General features: G+C 34.7%; 1 protein-coding gene across 7 annotated transcripts in view; it reads right to left on the reverse strand.

Moving 5' to 3' along the window:
- Positions 1 to 16987, reverse strand: part of PACS2 (phosphofurin acidic cluster sorting protein 2) — a 298609-nt gene that overhangs the window by 104211 nt on the left and 177411 nt on the right. For 4 of the 7 annotated variants that reach the window (XM_043985957.1, XM_043985954.1, XM_043985956.1 and 1 more), the window contains exons 9-11: positions 13348 to 13505; positions 12564 to 12654; positions 12121 to 12183 (exon numbers count right to left, since the gene is read on the reverse strand). In XM_043985957.1, the coding sequence (XP_043841892.1) occupies positions 12121 to 12183; positions 12564 to 12654; positions 13348 to 13505 (312 nt within the window). Of the gene's footprint in view, positions 1 to 12120; positions 12187 to 12563; positions 12655 to 13347; positions 13506 to 16987 lie in introns of all 7 variants that reach the window. The other 3 variants (XM_043985953.1, XM_043985955.1, XM_043985950.1) reach the window with 1 other exon arrangement.

Here is a 16987-nt window from a genome sequence, read left to right on the forward strand (position 1 = left end):
AGGACTGAAAAAGGAACTACCACCAGTGAATACTCCTATGAGAAGGGGATAGGGATCTTGTATTATCTGATCTGTATTATCTTGTATTATCTGAAGGGATTTGGTGTTTAGAGAGATCACTCATCTTCCTTCAGGTGAAGAGGAATAAGAGTTCTTGAGAGCAACTGATACCCCAAAAAATGGGTAAGCATGGACCCAGGGAAGAGATTTCTAGGTAAATAGGAACAGAATAACCAGGGGAGGGTAAAGGCCAATAATGACCTGTACAATCAGGAATGCAGGAAGATTCCTACCTTGGGGCAAATCCTCTCTGCCATCTGCAGTTGATATTCAGAAGAGAAGCAACAGAAAAATGGGGGGCAGGGGCAAGATTTACAAGGCAATAATAGAAACTGTTTAGAAAAGGGAAACCAAAATAAGTACCTCAAAAGTTTTAAGAATACAGAAATAAATGAAGGATTCAGAAAATAAAGAACTAAGTAAGTATAAGGGTCATGAATTTTTTTTTAAGTTCTAGAATAAGCAGGAAGGGAATACTGAAGAGAAATGAGGGAAAGAAATTCTTTTTAGAAAAAGGTACAGAAAATTAAAATTTAAAAACTAACAAAAGGTGGGGGTAAGGAAGGAGATACATTCTAAAACTAGGGAAAAGGGTAATAAATAAAAGTGCAAGTGTGGGTCTTGAGAGTAAGGGGAAGAAAATCTGTAGGAATGGTACTGCTTTAAATATATTAAACTATAATAAATGAAGAGTTAGTATTGTGTTTATAAAGGAAGAGAGGGAAATGCCTAATTGGAAAAGAAAAAGCAATATGAGAGAGAAATGGAGGAAAAACAGAACTCTAACTTTAAATGTGAATGGACAAGACTATGCATCCAATAACATGAAGATGTAATAGACTGGATAAAAATCAAAACTCTATAATCTGTTGCTTATAAGAAATACATTTTTGAAAAGACATTCACAGCAAGAATTGCAATCATGGCATCAGAAAAAGCAAGAATATTTACAGCATAAAAAAGGATAAACAAGGAAATTGCATTATGTTCAAAAGAACCATAGATAAAACAGTATCAATATTAAACTTATATGCTATAAATTCACTAGTATCCAAATTCATAAAAGAAATAGTAACTGAGGTATAAGAAGACATGATAGCACAATACTGACAAGGGATTTCAATGCCACTCTCAGTTTTGGAAAAGTCTAACAGAAAGATAATCAAAAGGGAATATAGAGATTAGATCAAACTAAAGGAGAAACCAGAATTAAAAGACATCTTCTCTTCTAAAAGGAACTTCAAAGGAACATACATATTGCTTAGCACTACATGGAACTTTTACAAAAACAGATCATGTATTGCAAACAGATGTAAAAAAGATGCAAATTGTAAGTATATACTGTATAGGCCATAATGCAATAAAAGTAATAATCAGTTCAGGAAGAAAAAAATGGACCCAAATGGAGACTTAACAATGAAATCCTAAAGAATGAGTGGGCCAAAGAACAAATCTTAAAAACAATGAATAGTTACATAAAAAAAAAATGATGAAACAACATACCAAAACTTCTGGGATGCAGCTAAAGCAGTCCTTAGGGGGAAAAATCATATTCCCTACAAATGTATATTAACAAAATAGAAAAAGAGAGGATTAATAAACTGAATACACATTTTACAAAATTAGAAAGCCAATAAATAAACCCAGAATAAGAATATAAGAGGAGATATTAAAATTATAGAACAGAAATTAAAAATTAAACCTAAAAGTTTATTCTTTGAAATTATTAATAAAACTGATAAACCTTTAGTCGATTTGATTTTCAAAAAGTAGAAAATCAAATCAATAAAATAGCAAATGAACAAAGTGAAATCACACCAAACCCAGAGGAGTAAATAAATAAAAAGAATGATCAGACCTATTATATACTGTTATATGCTAACAAAACAAAGAGAACACAAAAAGGAGAAATACCTTAAAAAACATACAAAATACAGACTGACAGAGATCAAATAGCAATCTGAAATAACCCAATCTCAGGAGAAGCAATAGAAAAAGCTTTAAAGTAATCACCAAAGTCAAAAACTCCTGTTTCTAACAGATTCACTGGAGAATTCGATCATATTTTTTAAAAGCATTTAGTTCCAATACTACACAAATTATTCTCAAAAATTGAGAAAGAAAACACCCTACCAGAATCCTTTAAAGAAACAAATATAAATCTAATATTTAAACCAGAGAGAGATAAAACCCAGGACAACTATAGACTAATATTATTAATGTATATTAATTCAAAATCTTAACTAAAACCTTAGCAAACAGATTATAGTGATTTATCTAAGAAATCATTCATTATGGCCATGTTGGAATTATATCAGGAATGTAAGGTCAAACAACCAATATAATTAATCATCCTAAAAACTATTTAGAAAAACAACATCCAAAACCACAAGATAATCTCAGTAGATGAGGAAAAAGCCTTTGGCATAGTACAACATTCATTTATACTAAAAAGCCTTAAAAATTTTAGGCATAGAGGGACCAATTTTTAATATTATAAAAAGTATCTCACTAAAACCAAAGGTCAGTAATGTAATATAGGGGTACACAAGAACTTTTTTTCCCTTTTGGGAGGGGCAAAGAGGGTTAAGTGACTTGCCCAGGGTCACACAGCTAGTACATGTTAAGTGACTGAGGCTGGATTTGAACTTAGGTCCTCCTGAATCCAGGGCTGGTGTTGTATCCATTGAGCCACCTAGCTGCCTCCCACACCACAACCTTTACAAGCAAACATGTAAGTAAGTAAAGATACACACTCTCCATAGTATCTGATATAGTTCTGAAAATGCTAACAGCAGCAATAAGACAAGAGAAAGACATTAAATGAATAAATATAGGTAAAGAAGAGATAAAACCATGCCTGTTTGCTGACAATATGATGGTTTGCATAAAAAATCCCAGAAAATCAGCAAAGATACTAGTTAAGACAATTAATAGCTTCAAGTAAGTTGGAGGCTACAAAATAAATCCTCAAAAATCAAATGCACTTCTATAGATAACAAAATTCAAGAGACAGTAAAAGAAAGGGAAACCCCATTCCAAATAACTACAAAATGTAAAATACAAAAGTATTTGGGATAATTCTCCCAAAACACACAAAAGACTTGTGAAGATCCAATTACAAAATGCTCCTTAAAGAAATAAAGAATAACTTACAGAGCTGGAGGAATATCCTATGTTAAATAGATGGGTTATGCCAATGTAATGAAAATGACAATACTAGAATTTATTCTAGAATACTAGATAGTTGTTGTTGTTTTGTTTTTTGGTTTTTTTTGTGGGGCAATGGGGTTTAAGTGACTTGCCCAGGGTCATACAGCTAGTAAGTGTCAAGTGTCTGAGGTCGGATTTGAACTCAGGTACTCCTGAATCAAGAGCCATTGCTTTATTCACTGCACCACCTAGGTGCGCCCCTAGATAGTTTTTAAATGCTATATGTATCTAAGGGATACTTCCAGAACTTCAGAAAATACTAACAAAATTCAGTTGGAGGGGAAAAAAAAAATCTAGAAGAGCAAAAGAAATGATTTGAAAAAGTAAGGATGAAGGAAGAAGAGCACTTCCAGGGGTCAAACTATATTATAAAGAAGCAGTCATCAAAACTATCTGGTAATGGCTAAAATAAAGAGAGGTAGATCAGTGATCAAACTAAACAAGGAAGAATCAGAAACAATGGAATTCAATGACCTCGTGTTTGATAGAGCAGAAAACATAAATATTAATATAGCATATATAATATGCCGCATAAGAAATATGTGCACAACATGTATGTACTATTTAATATTGTGAGAATTGGAATGACACCCCCTGCTGGGAAAGATATTGCAGGGAAGCTCCGCCATGAGGAGAAAGCATGTGATTTAGAAACCACGTGACTTTAGCATCCGGAAGTTACATCTATAGAACCACCCGTGGGGACCACTCAATCAGAGCTACCAGTCAATTAGCTTGGAGCTATAGGTGTGGACGGCCCTGTTTCTGGTTTCTCAGGAGGCTTCTGGAGAAGCTGAGGAGCAAGTGGGCCTTTTGGGTTGGAGACATTGGCTTGGAGGGAGGGAGGCGGCAAGAGACAGGCAGGATAGGGAGAGCAAGCAAATTTCATACTTGTTCCATGTGTTTCTCTTTACTAACCCCTAATATACTTTAATAAATACTTAATGCCCAAAGATTGGTGCTATACGTTTTCTAATTTAAGGTGACCATTCATTAAATTTTAGACATCATAGCTAGAATTTTAGACCCTTACAATATTGTTATATTATATCATGTTATATAATGAAACATGATACTTTATTATATGTCACATTATGATACATGCCACATTATATATACTGTATGATTTATTATATTATACATTAATATAAATATTAAACAAATTAATGAAGGATATGATAAATACAGAAAGGCATGGAAAGGTCTACCTGATATGATACAGTGTGAAGTAAACAGAACCAAGAAAACAATATATACAATAATTAAAACAATTTAAATAGAAAGAACTACCCCCTCAAAAACCCCCACCTAAAATGGTTGTTACAAAATATAAAGAACAAACATGGCTTGAAAGAAGAAATATGAGAAGACCCTCCCAGTGCATCCCTTCGCAGAGTTGAGAGGTTCACAAGTATTGTACATTGTAAATATTTTCTAACTCTTTAAAATTATCACTATTTTTTTCTTTTACATTTTTTGTCTATAAAAATTCTATTTTTTAATATGGGATGGTTCGAGGGGGAGAAAACTAGGAGAAAAATATTAATGTACAACTTATTTGAAAAAGAAAGAAGAAAATAAAAACTCAAGGGCAAAGTAAGGTAAAACAAAACTATCAATCAAAACAAAACTGAACTAAAAAAAACATTAAGAAAAGGAAATTAAAAGTCCCAGGAATGCCACAGTCAAAATGCAGAGTTCCTACATCAAAGGGGAAAAAAAAAGGAAAAAAAAAGCAAAGAATACAGGCTTCCAACCAAGAATGAAGTCATGTTGCAAAACTAAATATATTACTACTGGGGTGGGGGAGGTGTTGGGGCCTTTAATGGAATAGAAGACTTTAAAAGTATTTGTGATGAAAATACCAGAGCTAAGGAAGAACTTTAAAATGCAAATATAAGATTCAAGTAAAACTTATAAAGGTATATTTGAGCAGCTGCATGAGCTGTATGATGATATAGAGGGAAAAGAATTAAGTGGCTCTTTAGAACCATACTGTTTTCAAAAGGTATTGAGAAAGGGTAAATGAAATAAAAGAACTATAAGACCTGGGAATCTTGGTTGTATTCTGAGATTTTAAGAAGAAAAAGGAAAGGGATAGTTAGAAGAATAATCAAATATAGAAAGGAGGTAGAAGGCATTAGAATTTGCTATTCCTTAGAAATAGAGTATGTGAGAAGTATATACTAAAAGAAGAATGGTGAGTGAAAGAAGTATCAGCTGAATCTTTCTTATTTGAAACAAAGAAGGGTTTAACAGACAAACTTCTTTTATGTAGAAATACATCATACTCAGCAGGGAAGGAAGCTGGGATATGGCTCAGGAGAGAGGATAATAACAGGGAGGGAACAGTTAGTAAGTAAAACAAACTTTCTGATCCTCAGTTGGGGACTGAAAAGAAAAAAGAAACTAGAACTAGAATCTTGGGGGCATACCCATTAATTGGGAAATGGTTGAACAAATTGTGATACATTAATTTAGTATAAAACTGCATTGTAAAAAAAGAATGAAAGAGACAATTTAAAAGAATCCAATTTCTAGGACATTGTAAAGAAAAACAACTTTGAAAGACCTGAGAATTATAATCAGGGCAATGACCAACTATATTTCCAGATCACCTATAATGAAGTATGTTACCTATCTCCAGACAGAGCAGTGGTAGACTCAAGGTGCAAAGAGACATGCATTTTTTAATATGGCCACTATTTGGATTTTTTTTGTTTGAATATGTTTATTTATTATGAAGGTTTTTCTTCTTTCTCTTAATTTTTAATTAGGGGATAGGCATGGTTCGAGTAGATGCTTAGCAAGAGATACTCCCCACCCCAAAAAATAGAGGATCACCAGAAAAGGGTTTTTAAATGTACAGAAGATAATAGAAATAATTTCAAAAGGAAGCACGAATAAGTAGGACAGTTTTAAAAGTAACATGTGGAAGTATATATGCTTTTCCAAAAAAAGCAAGTGGTATGATATGAAGGTTCAGCTTGATATACAATTCTGTTCTTGTGCTATATATGGAATGCTCTTTTTTACAGTTCTTTAAGTTGAGAATAAAAAAAAAATTAAAAGAAAGATTATGGTAAAACAAAGAGGTACCACAAGACTGGAGAATGGCAAATGATATCATAAAGGGAGAAAGGCAGAGAACAGTCTTCTAACTATAAACAATTTGAGACTGACTTTGATTCCTAGGAAAATTCTAGAACATATTTCTGAAAAGATGGTTGTTAAATATCTAGAAGGAGGAGTAGCAATTGCAAAGAGCAGGAATAGTTGAAGCCGTGTCATAAGAACAGGCCATGCCAGATTATACTTACGTCCTTTTGTGATAAGATTATTAAATTGGTAGATGAAGGGAATGCTGAGGATGTAGATTTTAGCAAAGGTAAAATAAAATATTTTTACAGAGAAGATGAGAGATGGATTAGACAATCATACAATCAAAATTCATACAATTTTTGGGAGAAGTATATACTAACAGAGGAACCAGTTAGTGAAAGGGGTATCACTTGAATCTCTCTTATCTGAAACATAGGAGAGTTAACCAGACAAACACAAACTTTTTTTTATGTACAAATACATCATACTCAGCAGGGAAAGAAATTGGGTGAATGGCAAGACTCAAAGACCAGTTAATGGTTCACTGTCAGTGTGGTAGAAGGCCTACAGTAGAGTATCTCAGAAATCTGTTCTTTGCCCTGTGAAAGTCAACACTTATCAATGACTTGGATGCAGGAATGATGTCATCACACTTTCAGATAAGACAAAGCTAAGAGGGATAGCTTACAAAGTAAATGTTGGAATCAGGATCTAAAAAGATCTTTACAGGCTAGAACATTGAGCTACATTTAATAAGACTAATAACTTGCACTTGAGTTAAAAAAATATCAACTTCAGAAGTAGAAGATGAAGAAAGCATGAATAGAAAGACATTATCCTGAAAAAAATCTGAAGATTTTAGTGGACTTGCAAGCTCAGTATGAGTCAACACTGTGAAGCGGCAATTAAAAAATTTAATGCTAAATTGGGCTGCACTGAGAGGCACAGCTTTGAGATAGAGGGAGCTGTTAGTTTCACTATGTACCCTGCCCTTTTCAGACTTTACCTGGAATACAGTATTCAGATCTGGGCAACACAGTTTAAGAAGGATATTGAAAGTTAATTGAATGTTAAGGGTCCTCTAAATGTGTCTTTTTGAGTTACTATATTTTCTAGAAACACTAGACTGAGTATGCAAGAGGCCCTGAATGTGAGTTGGTCTAGCAGTCTCCAAAGGAAAAGAATGCTGCTTTTGCCATCTTAATTATTCATGATTTCTCCTCCCCTGAGACAGCCATTTAGGTGGAGATTTCTGTTTCCCCTCCTTTCTTTGTTGCAATATGCAAGCTTCTGTTTGGATTGTGAACCTAAGTCACATGCATGTTCATTTCTCTTGTAATAAATCTAGTTGCAATACAATGTCTCATAGACTTGTAATATTTTTTTTTGGTTAACAAAATGTAAAAAGTATCTAGACAAGAGGAGCCATCACATCAACCATTAAAGTGATTTTCCTAAAACACTGTCTGACCATGTTACTCCCTTATTCAATAAACTCAAGCAGCTCCCTATTGCCTCCAGGATGATATGCAAAATCCTGTTTGTCATTAATAGTTCTTTATAAACTAGTCCCCTCTTACATTTCCAGTATTCTTACACATTACATAAGTAACTGGAGAATCAAAGTTTTTTTGTTTCACACATTACTGAAGGCTTTGTGAAATGGATGCTGACAATTACATTAGCAAAGAAAAAGCACCCACTACTGCATTCTTAGATGTGTCAAGATAATGGAATGTGGTAGATAAAGGGATTTAGCAGATACTCAAAGGCCCACCTGGAGATTAATGTAAACTGATTGTTAACTAGATTTTAAGCACATCTGGCTAGCTCTTAAGAAGGTATTGTTTTCAGAAGCTAAAACCTTTGAACTTGAGACCACCTTCAAGTCCAGTGAACCAATGGATTTGAATGACGCTAGCCAATCAGCTTGAAGAACCTCCCATTTCTGGGAGGAGGACATGAAGGATGAAGTGGACACTGGCAGGGAACTTTTTCCTTTTTGGGTTCAAAACATTGGTTTGGTGGCAGGACTTCACGTGGGAGATTAGGAAGGCTAGGATTTCCATGCTATAAGAAATCTGCTCTCAATCTTTCTCTCTCTTTACTATCTTATAACTTTTAATAAACCCTTAAAAGCCTAAACTCTTGGTGAATTTATCACTGATTTTAGCCAGTTTCCCCCCAAAACCGGGGGGAACAGATTAGAATCCACATTTAGATTTTTAAACAACACACAGACCTGGTAGGTTTATCACTATGTGGGAGGAATTTGTATATTCCTCATGGAGAAAAATGGTGACAAGGCAAAATATTGGCACTCAAAAGAACCAGAACCCAAACCATCGATTTTTATTCTTGCCTAATATATGACAAATCTATGTTAAATAAGCCTTTTTTTAAATAGGCCTTTGTGTCAGGCACAGATCATTTAGATTACTCTGATTCACAAGGTTAAGATGGTTGGGCACATCACAATTCATATATTTGCATGTAGAAATTTTTGCTTAGTTGCTAACTCCTTTAGGCTTTCACTGATTCATCCAAATGAAAGTCATCTCTCTTGCCTCACAATTTTTGTCTAAATCCCTGCTTTGCCCTTATATTTTATTATTATTATTTTTTTTTGCGGGGCAATGGGGGTTAAGTGACTTGCCCAGGGTCACACAGCTAGTAAGTGTTAAGTGTCTGAGGCCGGATTTGAACTCAGGTACTCCTGAATCCAGGGTCGGTGCTTTAACCACTGCGCCATCTAGCTGCCCCTTTGCCCTTATATTTTAATTTATATCATGTAATTAGGCCATAAATTTTGTAGTCCTTCACAACAGGACTCTGTGGTGCTTTGTCTCTGTATACTGAGCAACTTGCACATAATAATTGCTTGAAGAAGGAATGAATTCATCATCAACAATCAACGGTTAACAGTGTAAGGCACAATGCTAAGAGCTATAGATCAAAGGAGATATAAGATAGGATTTTTGTTAACACTATACATGGGATATAGCACTGGAGGGAGTCAGAAGATCAGGGTCTGATCCTACCTCTGTCCCTAATCTATGCAAATATGAGCAAGGCACTTAAATTCACTGACTCAATTTTCTTACCTCTAAACTAGGAATTTCCAATCCACTTTATAAGGTGGCAGTGAGATAAAAATAAATGATGAATATGCTCTTTGAAAGTTGCAAAGTGCTATATGAATATAAGGTACTAGAATATTATTATTAAAGACATAAGAAAAGCATATGCAACAAAAAGCATACACTATCAACTAACCAAAAGATGACATTATAATAACAACTAATATTTATATAGAGCTTTAAAGTCTGCAAAGTGTTTTATGGATAAATTGAATATAGTATATTAGTTACCTGCTTCATTCCTGTCTCCTTGGATTTCTACCTCACTTTTACAAAAGCCCTCCTGCCTGCTAAGATCTCATACAGCATTTTGTTTTACCCCACACTCCAAGTATTTATCATGTAATATAGTGTATTTTGTAGTTAACCATTTTATCAGTTAGAATTTTTGATTTAGCCCTAAGAGATCCCCTTCACTTTGCAGACAACAAAACTGAGATCCAGAGAACTAGAATGAATTGTTCAAATTCATATAGGCAATAAATTGTGGAGTAGTATTTCTTTCTTCCATAAATTAACAAGAATTTATTAAGAGGTTGTGATGGGATTAAATTAAATTAAAAAAGGTTTTGCACAAACAAAACCAATGCAACCAATATTAGAAGGAAAGCAGAAAGCTGGAAAACAATTTTTACAGGGAGTGTTTGTGATAAAAGTCTCATTTCTCAAATATATATAGTGAACTGAATCAAATTTATAAGAATACAAGTCATTCTCCAATTGAAAAATGGTCAAAGAATATGAATAGGCAGTTTTCAGATGAAGAAATTAAAACATATGAAAAAATGTTCTCAATCACAATTGATTAGAGAAATGCAAATTAAAACAACCCTGAGGTACCACTTCACCTATCAGATTGGCTAATGTGACATAAAAGGAAAATGATAAATATTGGAGAAGATGTGGGAAAATTGGAACACTAAAGCATTGTTGGTGGAGTTGTGAAATGATCCAACCATTCAGGAGAGCAACCTGGAACTATGCCCCAAAGGCTATAAAACTGTGTATATATTTTAATACTACTACTAGGTCTATATCCCAAAGTGATCATAAAAAAGGGAAAATGACCCATATGTACAAAAATATTTATAGCTGCTCTTTTTTGTTATAGCAGGAGTCGGAATGCAGATCAAAGCATATTATTTTCACTTTGCTGTTGTTGTTTCTTCTTGTTTTTTCTTTTTATGCTGATTCTTCTCTCACAACATGACTAATGTGGAAATATGTTTAAAATATTGTAGATTGCTTGCTGGTTATGGGAGGGGGGAAAGAAGGGAGGGAGAAAAATTTGGAACTTGAAATTTTACAAAAATGAATGCTGAAAATTATCTTTACATGTAATTGGAAAGAAAAATAAAATATGATGTAAAATTTAAAAAACAGAAGTTATGATATGTTGGGTACTGTGGGTTGGGGAGACTAAGAAAAGACAAAAACATCCCTTGCCCTCAAGAATTTACAGGTTAGTTTGTTTGTTTTTTAAATAGGAACAGGATTTCTGCCCAAGGCTTCTGCAGAACTTCAAATCTATCTCTTTCCCTTGCAGAATGAGTTTTTATGGTTTTTTTCCTAGGTATGTATGTCCTATTATCATGGAATGAATGGAACAATAAGAAAATGAGACTGTAGTGTTTATAATGTGAAGAAAAAGCTAACTTTGGGTTTTAACTCGTGCATCGAATGCTCTCTTCCAGTTACTTAATTCTAGTCCTGTTGCCTTTTCTCCAAAAAAATCTAAAGCAACCTTTATTGCATCCTCCCCCTCCCCCTGCACCACTCCAATCAGTTTTCCCAATAGTTCTTACATATAACCTTATATATAACTGGGATCAGGAGGATTGGTCCTGTGATTAGTTAACTAGAGAAGGCATTCAATACTAGAGAGAAGAGAGTTCTAATTGTGCTCCTTTGACTAGACCCTAAAAGGTAGGGCCATGAGCTTAAGTAAGGGCCTCTATTTAGGGAGGGGACTAAGCAAAATCTCCCCTTTTCCCACTGGCTACACTGCTTTTGGACTTCTCTGGACTTCCCTGATTTTCAGCTTTCTCTTATATATTGTCTTTCCCCATTAGAGTATAAACTCCCTGAGGGCAGAAACTGTGTTTTGTTTTTTACTTGTAATTGTATCCCCAGTGCTTAGCACAGTAACAGACAAGTAGCAGGTGCCTAATAAGTGTTTATTGTTTATTATTATCCCTGTTTTGCAGAAAAGAAAGCTATGGTTCAGAGAGGATTAGTGACTTGACCATGCTCTAAGGTATTAAGTGCTCTAGGCAGAATGAAAATTCAACTCTGACTTTGAATCTAGCATTGATGCTGGTGTGGGCTGGGCTGCTTCTCATACTAAGAGAAAAGCCTAAAAAGAAGAAGGAATAAGGATTGAGCCTTGAAGGAAAGACAAGGCTAAAGAGACAGGTTGATAAAGGGAAATAGGGGGATATAAGACTGGAAAGTCGGAGGTCAGATCTCAAGATCTCTAACTGGGATATATTGAATTTTTGTAGACTAGAGGCTGTGCAGGAGCAATGCTATTGTAGAAATGAACAGTAGCCAGATGACTACTAAATGGTTAGCAAGGAAAAAATAGTTTGAACCAAAAACTTACATAAGATATGATGTCAGAAACACTGTCTCCCTGATGCTTCCTTGTCTTTTCAGGTACTTCCATCTGCTTGGAACAAGACAGTAGTCAGAAAAAAATGTTCAAAATGCAGTGCTTAATATTGAATGATAAAAGACATATCAAGGATTCTGGGACTAATGGGAAATATCCATAGAAAAAGTAAGAAAGTTGGAGATTAGTAATTTGACAGAGAAAGCTACCTAGGACCAGCTAAATTTAAAAAGTGATCAGGATAAATATTTGTGCAATAAGTTGGGAATAATAAGCTCATAAGAAGCTATATGACTTCCATATATTAAATGTCATATAATAATTTCCTCTGAGACAAGAACTAAAGGGCTGGAGACAGGTTGATGGGCTGCAGTTTCTACTTATATTATTGTTATACATAAAAACAAATTTTTTCCTAAATAACATTTACTTACTGGACTTGATGGTTCCTTATGGCTTCTCATGCTGTGGATGCTGCCAATTTCTGTTTGAGAACTGGAGTGTGATAAACCTTCAAAATAGGGCCTACGAAGTTTGAATATAGAAATGGTGATTTTATTTATGCAGAACTTTATTTCAAGAATTGAAACCAATCTCATTTGCCCCCAGAAAACCCTGAAGAAAAGAAATTCTCAGCAGATTCCAAATTTAGTGGAAAACTGAAGTTAGAGCTTCCAAAGTGATTTATGAAGATTTCAAATCTGAAAGCCTTCGCCCAGAGGAAACTTATGAATAAATAATATCATTACTGGAATACTCTCATAAGCTGTTAGTGAAACTATGCAGTACTCACTTATTCCTAAATTAAAAACAAACAAACAAATAAGATTTAGTGTCAACCTATTCATTGGAAGGGCCACTGAGAGTTTTTTTGGGGGGGCGGGGGCAGGGCAATGAGGGTTAAGTGACTTGCCCAGGGTCACACAGCTAATAAGTATCAAGTTATTGAGGACACATCTGAACTCAGGTCCTCCTGAATCCAAGGCTGGTGTTTTATCCACTGTGTGGCCTAGCTGCCCCCTGAGAGCTTTTTTTATAGAAGAAAAAATATTCATGATATTCCTGTCTAATAGACATGTTCTGTTCTGAGGATAAAAATGAAAAATGAAGATGCAGCTTAACCAATTTCAAAGGAAGAAAGAGTATCTGAACACATTTCTTAGCTCAGTCAATATGGATGATGAATCTGGCCAGGTTGTAGTGAACCTCTCTCCTTACCTTAATTTTGGTTTAGGAGTACTGAGGACACTATCATCATCTTCCATTTCAGGGCCACTGTCACTCGGATTCTCAATATCTAAGGTATCATAAAGAAGGTCCAAGTCCTCTTCAACTTCTGGGACATGTTCTGCTGGGTCTTGCTCTGAGTCTAGCACCTATATTTAAAAAAGAGGAACACAGAATAAAAGAAACACCAGATATCATAGGAACAATCAGAAATGGAAGGAAGCAACTTGCTGTATTTGGAAACAAAAGAAGCTTACAAGATCCACTGCTGATTTGGTTTTCAAAAATAAAAATAAAAATGCCTAACTATGGTAAGTTCTATAAAAATAGTGCTAAAACTCAGAATTAGTTGAGGCTGGCAAGGAATTCTAAAGCTAACAAAAAGTGTGTTGGTTTTTTTTTTTAGCTAAACAGAAGGATTTTGATATACCAATAGGATTGTGGAACAAAAACTCACTATTTGACAAAAAATGCTGGGAAAACTGGAAAACAGTATGGCAGAAACTAGATATAGACCAACATCTCACACCATATACTAAAATAAGGTCAAAATGGGTACATGATTTACACATAAAGGGTGGTACCATAAGCAAAATAAGAGAGCATGGAATAGTTTATCTGTCAGATTTATGGACATAGAAAGAATTTAGGGACAAAGAATATATATATATATATATAGAAAAACAAAATATAAAATAGATAATTTTGATTATATAAAATTAAAAAGGTTTTGCACAAACAAAACTAATGTAACCAAGATTGCAAGGGAAGCAGAATGCTGGGAAAGAATTTTTGAAACAAATATATCTGATAAAGGCCTCATTTCTCAATTATATAGAGAACTGAGTAAAATTTATAAAAATAAAAGTTATTCACCAATTGATAAATGGTCAAAGGATATGAATAGGCAGTTTAGAGACAAAGAAATCAAAGCTATCTATAATCATATGAAAAAATGCTCTAGAGATCACTATTAATAAGAAAAATGCAAATTAAAACAACTCTGAGTTATCACCTCATACCTATCAGAGTGGCAAATATAACAAAAAAAGGAAAATACTGGATGTTGGAGGGGATGTGGGGAAACTGGGACATTAATCTACTGTTGGTGGAGTTGTGAAAAGATCCAACCATTCTGGAGAGCAATTTAGAACTATGCCCAAAGAGCTATAAAACTTTGCATACCCTTTGATCCAGAAATAACATTGCTGGTTTATATCCCAAAGACATCCCCCAAAAGAGAAAAAGACCTATTTGTTCAAAAATATTTATAGCAGCTCTTTTTGTGGTGGCTAAGAATTGGAAATCAAAGGAATGCCCATCAACTGGGGGATGGCTGAACAAACTATGGTATATGATGGTGATGGAATATTATTGTGCTATAAGAAATGACAAGCAGGATGATTTCAGAAAGGCCTGGAAAGACTTGTATGAACTGATATATAGTGAAGTGAGCAGAACCAAGAGAACGTTGTGCAGAGACAGCAATACTGTTTGATGAAGAATTGTAAAAGACTTAACTATTCTCAGAAATACAATGAAAATCCCAAAGGACTAATGATAAAACATACTATCCACCTCCAAAGAAAGAACTGATATTGATGGAACACGGATTGAAGCATGCTATTTTTCACTTTCATTTATTTCTTTTATTCAAGTTTTCTTGTACAAAATGACTAATATGGTAATGTTTTGCATAATCGTACATGTATAACCCACATCTGATTGCTTACCACCTCAGGGAGAGGGGAGGGGAGGAAGGGAAGGAAGGAGAGATAAAATTTGGAATTCAAAATTATAAATAAAAATGTTTATTATTTAAAAAAATAAACAAACAATAGGATTGTGACTCAGGATGGATAGGATGATAAAAAATGACAGAGAGAAGGCAGAGTCATTTGGGGCAATGAGGGTTAAGTGACTTGCCCAGGGTCACACATCTAGTAAGTGTCAAGTGTCTGAGGCCAGATTTGAACTCAGGCCCTCCTGAATCCAGGGTTGGTGCTTTGTCCACTGCACCACCTAGCTGCCCCCTATATATTGCAATATTTTTGGCAAAGACAATAATAATTGTACTAGAAAGAGTGAATAAAGATGGCTACTAAGGAGAGAGATAGTAAGAGATTATTATCTAGCTTCCTTTGATGAGTTTAAGATGAACTACAATAAACAATACTAAAAGATTTAGGGAAGTGAGTAGAATACTGAAGAGTTTGAGAAGAGCAAATGCTTCCCAATTTTCATGAAAGGGAAGAAAATGAAGTCAGAAACAGATCAATGAGATTAACTCTGATGACTGGCAAAATTCTAGAACACATCTGTAGAAAGTGTGACCAGGCCTTGCCATAGATCCCTGTTACATACTTATGAAGACTATGTTTTGGAACTGCTATCTTACCTTAACAAAGAGAGGGCAAACAAGGTAACACTATGTCTGGATGCTTATAAAGGTTTCTGACAGGCACATTTAGGATTGATATAAAGAATAACTTTTTTTTTTTTTGTAGGGCAATGAGGGTTAAGTAACTTGCCCAAGGTCACACAGCTAGTAAGTGTTGTAAGGGCTAAAATTCTAGCTATACTGTCTAAAATATCTAATTAGTGGTCGCCAATAAATTATAAGCTTTAGCAAGAGTTAAGACTTTTAAGCATTTATTAAGGAGAGTAAGAATTTGGTAAAGAGAGAGAGAAAGGCCTAGATTCATCTATCTATTAAAGGGAGACAGCATTTCTAGCTCCCTTCACCAGAGTCCTCAGGAAAGAGCTCGAGTCAGAGCACCAGCCTCCCCCTTCTTCCTCCTACCAGCCAACATCATTTCTTGATGCTAAGGACCTTGACCACATAGCTTGCCCTCAGAGGCCTTCACCTCATGGCAGTGCTTTGCTACAGTAAGTCTCCAGCAGGTGGCGTCATTCTAATCGTTATGATGTCAAGTATCTTAAGTTGCATTTGAACTCAGGTCCTCCTGAATCCAGAGCTGGTGCTTTATCCACTGTGCCACCTAGCTGCCCCCTAAAGAATAACTTCTTAACAATTATAGCTGTCGAAGCAAAATGAAATGCCTCAGGAGGTAATAGGTAGTACTCTTCTCAGACATTTTTTGACAGAGGGAATTCTTACTGAGAAATGTTCTGGACTAGATGTCCTCTAAAATCCTTGTGAGTGAATAGTTCTAATCTAGTAAGAGAAAATTTAATAGGGATAAATGTTAAACCCTACATTTGTTTGAGCAGTACCAGATGGAGGAGGCAAATCTAAATAGAGTTAAAGTGAAAAAATTCTGGGTTTTTTTTTTAGAGGATTGTGAGATCAATATAAGTCAACAATTTATCACAGCAACCTAAAAGACTTTGCACAATCTTAACAGAGCTACAGAGATTTTTTTAAATGACAGATGATAGTTCCAGAATGGTCCAAAGATATTTGCATCACTGTGTTCAGCTTTGTGCAAATGACATATTTCAGAAGGGGCAATGACAAACCAGAATGCTCCCAGAAAAGGGCAACCAGGATGGTGAGAAGACTGGGGATATTTAAACTGAGAGTGAAGACTGAGACAGGAAATAACAGCTTTTTAAAAAAGTATTTGAAAAGCTACCAAATGGAAAAGGAGTTAAACTTATTTTTCTT

Source organism: Dromiciops gliroides, chromosome 2 (genome assembly GCF_019393635.1).
Source record: "Dromiciops gliroides isolate mDroGli1 chromosome 2, mDroGli1.pri, whole genome shotgun sequence".
NCBI lineage: Eukaryota > Metazoa > Chordata > Mammalia > Microbiotheria > Microbiotheriidae > Dromiciops > Dromiciops gliroides.